The following is an 8352-nucleotide window of genomic DNA, read 5'->3' on the forward strand; positions in this document are numbered from 1 at the left end:
TTGACGTGGTATACATGGACTTCAGTAAATCCTTTGATAAGGTTCCACATGGTAGACTGTTGGAGAAAATGCAGAGGCATGGGATTGAGGGTGATTTGGAATTTGGATTAGAAACTGGCTTTCTGAAAGAAGGCAGCGAGTGGTGGTTGATGGAAAATATTCAGCCTGGAGTCTGGTTACTAGTGGTGTGCCACAAGGATCTGTTTTGGGAGCACTGCTGTTTGTCATTTTTATAAATGACTTAGACACAGGCATAGGTGGATGGATTAGTAAATTTGCAGATGACACTAAAGTCGATGGAGTAGTGGACAGTTTGGAAGAATGTTACAGGTTGCTGGGGACTTGGATAAACTGTAGAATTTGGCTGAGAGGTGGCAAATGGAGTTCAATGCGGCTAAATGTGAGGTGATGCACTCTGGGAAGAATAACAGGAAGGCAGAATACTGGGTCAATGGAAAGATTCCTGGTAGTGTGGATGTGCAGAGGGATCGTGGAGTCCACGTACATAGATCCCTGAAAGTTGCCACCCAGGTTGATAGTGCTGTTAAGAAGGCATAAGGTGTGTTAGGTTTCATTCGTAGAGGGAGTGAGTTCCGGAGCCGCAATATCATGCTGCAACTATACAAAACGCTAGTGCGGCCACACTTGGAATATTGTGTACAGTTCTGGTCGCCATATTACGGGAAGGAGGTGGAAGCATTGGAAAAGGTGCAGAGAAGGTTTACCAGGATGTTGCCTGGTCTGGAGGGAAGCTGTTATGAGGAAAGGCTGAGACACTTGGGTCTGTTCTCATTGGAAAGAAGAAGGCTAAGAGGGGATTTGATAGAGACATACAATTTGATCAGAGGCTTAGATTGGGTAGACAGTGAAAGTCTTTTTCGTAGGATGATGACGTCAGCTTGTACGAGGGGGCATAACTACAAACTGAGGGGTGATAGATTTAAGACAGACGTCAGAGGCATGTTCTTTACTCAGAGAGTGGTAAGGGTGTGGAATGTCCTCTCTGCCAATGTAGTTAACTCAGCCATATTCGGGGCATTTAAACAATCCTTGAATAAGCACGTGGATGATGAGGGGGATGAGCTGAGAATAGTTCACCGGTCAGCACAACATCGAGGGCCGAAGGGCCTGTTCTGCGCTGTATTCTTCTGTGTACTATGTTCTATAACCTGGTGTTGTGTGATTTTTAACTTTGTACACCCCAGTCCAACACGGGCATCTCCAAATCTAAATGCAAAGTTGATTGCAGACAGATTGATTTACTTCTTTAATCCATGATTTATTAAAAATGTTATGGTCAAACGTTACACCTTGGAGCTGACTGCTCGTGTGGCACAAATATTGAAGCTGGCAGCAACTCTTTGTACCACTGCTCTACAAAAAAGGAAGGAGATAGAAACTACAGTGAACTACAGGCTGGTTCGTCTAAAATCAGTTGGTGCGAAAATGCTAGAATCGTCATTACGGAGATTTAACATATATGAGTAGAACAAGTCAAATGTGTTGAATAGTGGAACAGATTCGACTGGCCATGTGATCTATTTTAGCTTCTATTTCTTGTGCTCATTGTCTCAGTCCCACACTGTTTTGAAAAGTGGAAGTTAGACTATCTCAGGAAATTCTTAGAGGCCAATCATGCAACAAACAGGTCAAAAGAACAACTCTGTACCATATGCATGAACACATTCCCACCAAAGAGAGACATGTCATCTACCCTGTTGTGGAATACATTGAAGAAAATGAAAAGGCAATGGTCTAGAGGTATTATCACTAGACTTTTAGTCCAGAAATTCAACTAATGCTGTGGGGACTTGGGTTTGAATTCAATAATTTGTTTTAAAATCTGGAATCTACTAATGATCATGCAAACTCATCTGATTCACTAATGTCCTTTAGAGATGGAAATCTGCCATCCTTATCCAGTCTGATCCACATGTGGCTACAGACACATGTCGATGTGGTTGGCTCTTAAGTGCCATCTGAAATGGCCAAGCGAATTGCTCAGTTCAAGGATAGTTAAGGCCAAGCAATAAATGCTGACCAGCCAGTGACACCCACGTCCCATGAGTGAATAAATAAAACTTGGTGCTAACACTGGGTGAACGGAGGAAACAAGAGTTCATCTTCCAGCAGTTGAGTACCATGTTGTATTCCTCCTTTCAATAGAAAAACTCAGTGGGGAAAAATGGAGATGCACCAGAAACATGTGCTAGTTACAAACACTGTCTCAGTGTTAGGCAACTTTCAGGCCATCATTTATATAAATAATAATATGGAGTGATTTCAAAATTCAGTTCAGACTAGTTGTTTGTCACCTGAAGTGTGTTGTCACTATTTGATGTAAGTGAACCTTTTAACTGAGAAATAGTCTTCACATAATCACAGAATTGTTACACGTCAAAAGGAAGCTGTTCAGCCCATCGTGTTTGCGTCAAGACTCTGAGTAAATGATTCACCTTGTGCCAATCCTCTGTCTTCTCTTTAACTCTGCTTGTTATTCCTTTTCAAATAATAATCCAGTTTCCTCATAATTCAACCTGCCTCCAGCTCACAGTCAGGAAACACATTCTGGATCTTAACCATTCACTGTTTGTTTGAAGACATTTACTTTCAAGTTTCCATTCCTTCTTTTTGCTAATTACTTTAAATTTGTATCCTATAATTCTCCATCCTTCCAGCAATGGGAACAATTTCTTCCTGTCCGCTCTGTCCAGGCTCCTCACGATTTTAAATGCATGTATCAAATTTCCTGTCGACCCTGTTTTCTCCAAGGAAAGCAGTCCTGGCTTCTCCAATCAATCTGCTAGATTAGATTATTTTCATTGCTCATACCAATGGTTTGAATTTGTTTTGTATTGATCATTATCGTGGGAGGCAGGAAATGCAGTTGGGTTCTGACAATACAATGGTTAGAAATAGAATGCTGCTGAAATTTCCCTCAGATTCATTGAATATATTTTACTTGAAGCCTTGTTTCCAGCAGATGCCGTTACCACCAAAGCGGAAGTTGGAGGATGCAGTAGTGGAGCTTAGACCACCCCCCAGAGGAGCCATTACTCAGCCTTTGAAGAAGCTGAAAATCAACGTCATCAAACTTAACAAATGTGCCGTATGCGGCTTCACCACAGAGAATGTAACTCAGTTCCAAGAGCACCTACCCCAGCACAAGACTGATGGCTCCACCTTCCAGTGCAGGGAATGTGGTCTCTGTTATACCTCTCTCCAGTCTCTGACCAGACATTTGTTCATTGTCCACAAGATGAAGAATGCCCAGCAAGTTGCCAGACAGAACGGTGCCAGGGACGAGAATGCGGCAGACAGCAAAATGAGCCTGGAGGATAGTCAGGCTGAGTTGATGCTGATGGACAAGAAGTGCAAAGTTTGCTTCAAAACATTTGAAACTGAAGCAGCCTTGAACACACACATGCGGACTCATGGCATGGCTTTCATCAAATCCAAACGTCTGTGCACATCAGAGAAATGAGGAGCAACTCTCCTGAAATGACAGTTAATTAACAAACAGTAGAGGTGACTTCATGCAGAAGGGACTGTTTCAATTGGGACAAACTTCCCCTTGTTGCAGCTTTTATTGGAATGTCATACAAACCCCTGTTACACCTCACCTGTACAGATTGTATATGTTGTCCAGCATCACTTCTAAGCTGTAATTTGACAAAAGGAAAAGCTCAATGCCTTTGAAGAAGTATACACTTTTTTTGTACAGTTACAATACATAATTACTTCATTTTTATGCTGCATAACATAGTGTTCTTTCATCACAAACCTTGCTCACTTTTGGTCACCATGTAGTGAGTTGGTCTTCGACATCGCAAAACTAATGATATTCATTGAACTTATTTAAAGAAAAACAGAGGGGAATTGAATTTCAATTAACCAGGTTTTGTTAAAATGTTGTTTACTTATCTTGAGCTGCTTGATCTGAATACTGTCTTTTTAAATTAGAAGTTCATTTTCGATGGACCAAATTAGGGATGTATTGTATCATCATTGTACTTTGATAAACTGATTTGTTGTTCAAATATTCACTTCGCTGGAGGAAAGCAAAAGGCTTCAGGAAAATAACCCCAGGAGGAATGTGTATGTCGGTGTCCAAGTTTGAAAACTATGAATGATTGTGGGCAATTTGATATTTATTTTTTTAAAATATTGACAGGTATTAGTTTTCTTGCAGTTAATGATGAAGGTCTTTTGAGACTAATTAGCAATGTGTTTAGTAAGTGTGTATGCCTGTGTGTATTCACACGTGTGCATGCTCATTTTCTTGTTCATGTGCATATTTGTGTGTGCATGTTTGTGCACCAAAGACTAGGTGCCTGCCATGCAGAAATCGGACCGTTGTGAACTGGACTGACAAACTGGTTCAGATTCTACTAATTAAAATAATAAAAATTGAAGTACAGTCATATGAATTTTGTATAGCGGCATTACACTTCCTGACAGATTGGCCTAAGGTTATTGGTTTTCCCTGGTGGCCTGTAATTTTTTTAACACCAGCCCACTCACTTATCAAGTCAAGGATGGGTTTACACTGCCATCATAAACTAAACTGGTCCAGCACTGATTACCTTGGCCTCAGCCATCCAGAAAAAAGTTATATCTTAGAAATCTGATACAATGGATACATTGCAATAAGTCAAGCGTGCCCACACAGTAATCCATAGGCAACATCAAACTGGAGGCTTCAAAGAAAGCTGTTGTCACTGATTGAGAATTGTATGGATGAGGCTGAACATCACCATGACAGACCATACTGCCAGTCCAATGGGTGAGCAAACAGATATTAAAGGGAATATTGATTAATTATTTTGTGTGTGACTTGCAAAACCCCATATGCGGCAGGCAAATGTCCCTTACATGCAAATATAATCTCAGACATATTAGGCCGCAGTAACATGCATTGGCTTTCTTGTGCCTCCTACAGTATTATGGTGTCACCTAGTGGTGAAAGTTCAGAATTACAGCTAATAGTCTTCAATTTGACGAAGAAATAATGCAATAATGCAAGATTCTAAAAATTGCACAACGATATGCTAAGAAAAACAAAGAGAAAATGGGCTGATCAGTAATACTGAAATTAGGAGTGGTGTTTTTCAGTATTTATTTGAATCCAGAGTAAGCTTTTATAGCTGGTGGAAATGCTTCTGCTATCTTTAATTGGTAAATCTTAACATTTTATTGGCCTAGTAGAGTCACTATTTTGCCTAAAAAAAGTTCTACTTTAAGAGTTAAAAAGGACAGACAGCAGGAAACCAAATTAGACTGATAATCATTTTTTATTTCATGATTAACTAATGTCTTGATTTATTTTGCACAGTTTAGCATTTTCCTGTAATTATAGAAAAGCAATTTGACGGTATCTTCTGATTTGACTAGATTTTTATGAAGTCTGACTGGATTGTTTTCCTGCAGTAAACATTTTTTATTTAATTTCTACAGGATGCAAATTGTAGTTGATATAACTCTTCCCACTACTAAGTGAGTTTGATGGTCATCTCTAGTCAGATTAAATAGTAAAATGTTTCTATCCTCTGACTGGTAAAGAGCTTTTTTTTTCTCTCCAAGATGTTGTAAGGTTATCGTGAATTATCTGTTCTGTGAGGGTAGAGTAGAGAAAGACACAGTAATGATTTCGTAGTACACCATCACTATCTGTAAAAGAGCCAGGAAATATTTAAAGAGTACTGTTGCATTGCCAAGTTGCCTTATAGAAAGCAATTGTATGTTTTTAAATGAAAGAAAATACACTGACAAGCATTATGCTGGACACAAATACTTTTTTTCTCCTGGATTTGATAAGAATATTGGAAGGACTGGGGTGGAGTATATGTGTAAACTGTATTTTATTTCTGGTGAATCTGGGTTCAAGTGGAGCCTGAGTTGATGGATTTTCAGTTTTCTTTATTACTTTTAAAAATCCAATGTGAAATAATCTCAATCCAGTTGTCTCTTATGTGGCACTTATAAGCATTAAATTAGCAATCTTAGTCATACAGCTGGGATTACTAATTAATGCCATTTTGTGATAAATGGAAATATCAGCCCCATTGCTAAAATAGGAGGGACTTTTTGAAGCTGGTAAAATAGTACACAGTTTTCAAAAATAAAGGAAGCTTCACCGAGTTTCAAACAAAACCAAAGAAATATTGGCAAGAACAAAAGTAATAAAAAAGATTGCAATGAACCATCCAGGAGCAAAATTAAATTTGGTAAATTCAATATTTTGAAGGATAAGATCTAGAGGTTTTTCACCTGCAGTGCAAGCTTCTCCAAACAGAATTAGCACACCATGATCGTCAAAGCCGTTTGGTCAGGAAAGCATTGATAACGTCCTTTTCATTTCATTTGTCACTCAACATTCCAAACCACCTGAATTTTGTTTTATTTTAAGAAACGGCAGCTGCCAGACTCCTTGTTATTTGGTTATTCTGTACCTTTGGTTATTTTATGGCTGTGTAGTTTAACTTTCATCTTACCATTATAAGTGATGTAAAAAATATGAGCCCTTTCTTTCAGAACTAAAAGTAAGCCAGATCTGCTGGAACACGGACATTATAAACGGAGTGCTGCAAAGGCAATTTTAATAATGAATTGTGGCCAGTCTGGCATGAAACCTGTTTTTAAAATAAGCACCGAGAACGATTATTAAATTGAATTATATCACGGTTGGATTTAGTGCACAATAGGTGAATGTTATATTTTTGTATTTTGATTGTTATAAGTTGTAGAATTCAAAATGTTTTACTACAATATACAGGTTCCCAGCCTGGAATGTATTCCCCAATGTTTTTTTTTCAAATAAAGAAGTACTGTACCAGGGAATTGATTACGCGCAGGATTAATTATTCTACCTTATCATTCCCAGTACAGCACAGATAAAATCCAATCTCCATTATTTGTTGTTACTGTTTGATTGTTCTTCCAGATCTTTTTCAGCTTTAGTGAACAGATGACTGCCCTGGGCCTCACAAAATAGCAATGAGTTCAACTTTGTAATTGATGTGAATTTTGGTTTAATTGACCTATTCCCTAATTATGTTTTGGGCCATTCAGTTGCACTTGGTTATCCTTAAGAGAGTGTATTTTTAAATACAGTGGCTGAGTAAAACAGGAGGGTGACTTCCATTAAATGTTTGCAGCGAATGTGGCAAGAAGCTCAAGCAGCTGAAAATGTGTTGCTGGAAAAGCGCAGCAGGTCAGGCAGCATCCAGGGAACAGGAGAATCGACGTTTCGGGCATAAGACCTCATTCCTGAAGAAGGGCTTATGCCCGAAACGTCGATTCTCCTGCTCCTTTGATGCTGCCTGACCTGCTGCGCTTTTCCAGCAACACATTTTCAGCTCTGATCTCCAGCATCTGCAGACCTCACTTTCTCCTCAAAGAAGCTGAAGCAGACTGGAGTGACAATAGACAATGCGGCGAAAGTGAGGACTGCAGATGCTGGAGACTAGAGTTGAGAGTATAGTGCTGGAAAAGCGCAGCAGGTCAGGCAGCATCCGAGGAGCAGGAGAATCGATGTTTTGGGCAAAAGCCCTTCATCCTTCCTGGTGAAAGGTTTTGCCCGAAATGTCGATTTTCCTGCTCCTCAGATGCTGCCTCACCTGCTGTGCTTTTCTCGCACCACAGTCTCGATTCTGACAACAGACAATGCCATGGCATCAGTTTTATTATCATTGGGTTCTCTAAGGAGTTCAAATCTGGATAGATTCAGCATTTTATCAGCAGGTAACATAAATGACATTTTCAACAAGGCTGCAATGAGTAGAAAGTATTATACAGGAAAAAAAAACACTCTTCTGTTTCACAATTGTAAATTGCTCCTCATGCAAGTTTAAGCTTCTCATCATCATATTTTTCGAGGCTTTTATATCTTGTGTGTTTAGTCCAATAAAAATTTTGTACTTTTTTAAATTTCTTTTGTTGATGTAGACTTTAATGGCATGAAAAAATGTAGCCATTGTCTTGTTATGTTCCTAGGGCATGTCTTGCTGCTGTCATTGATAGTAAAATTTGTCAATTGTAATCTTATCAGAGTTTAAACATTTAATAAATGTTTAAAGTATTTAAAGAGCTGATGTGTGGAAAAACGTTTTTGTTCTCTTGCAGTTTTGATATTTTGTGAGTTGATTTTTTATTTAAATTGATGAAGTTTTACAGCAGTGCAGTATTGTGAGGGACCCTGGAGTTAATTTTAATAACATAAGCATATTTAAGATCCTTCTTGTTTCTTCATAATTATGGTGAAGGTACCCATTTGCTTAATGCAGTCAGTAGAAGTAACACAAAACTAGTGAGATGCATGTGGAAAGTTGACATCATGATAACTTGTAAAAA

General features: G+C 38.8%; 1 protein-coding gene across 9 annotated transcripts in view; it reads left to right on the plus strand.

The window, feature by feature from the left end:
• znf532 (zinc finger protein 532) overlaps positions 1 to 6812 on the plus strand; it is a 217562-nt gene extending 210750 nt beyond the window's left edge. For 7 of the 9 annotated variants that reach the window (XM_043679319.1, XM_043679918.1, XM_043680009.1 and 4 more), the window contains one exon: positions 2969 to 6812. In XM_043679319.1, coding sequence (XP_043535254.1) covers positions 2969 to 3484 — 516 coding nt within the window. In that variant the 3' untranslated portion in view covers positions 3485 to 6812. The remainder of the gene's footprint in view (positions 1 to 2968) is intronic. The other 2 variants (XM_043679397.1, XM_043679488.1) reach the window with 2 other exon arrangements.
• The last annotated feature ends 1540 nt before the right edge of the window (positions 6813 to 8352 follow it).

Source organism: Chiloscyllium plagiosum, chromosome 1, assembly GCF_004010195.1.
Source record: "Chiloscyllium plagiosum isolate BGI_BamShark_2017 chromosome 1, ASM401019v2, whole genome shotgun sequence".
NCBI classification, from domain to species: domain Eukaryota; kingdom Metazoa; phylum Chordata; class Chondrichthyes; order Orectolobiformes; family Hemiscylliidae; genus Chiloscyllium; species Chiloscyllium plagiosum.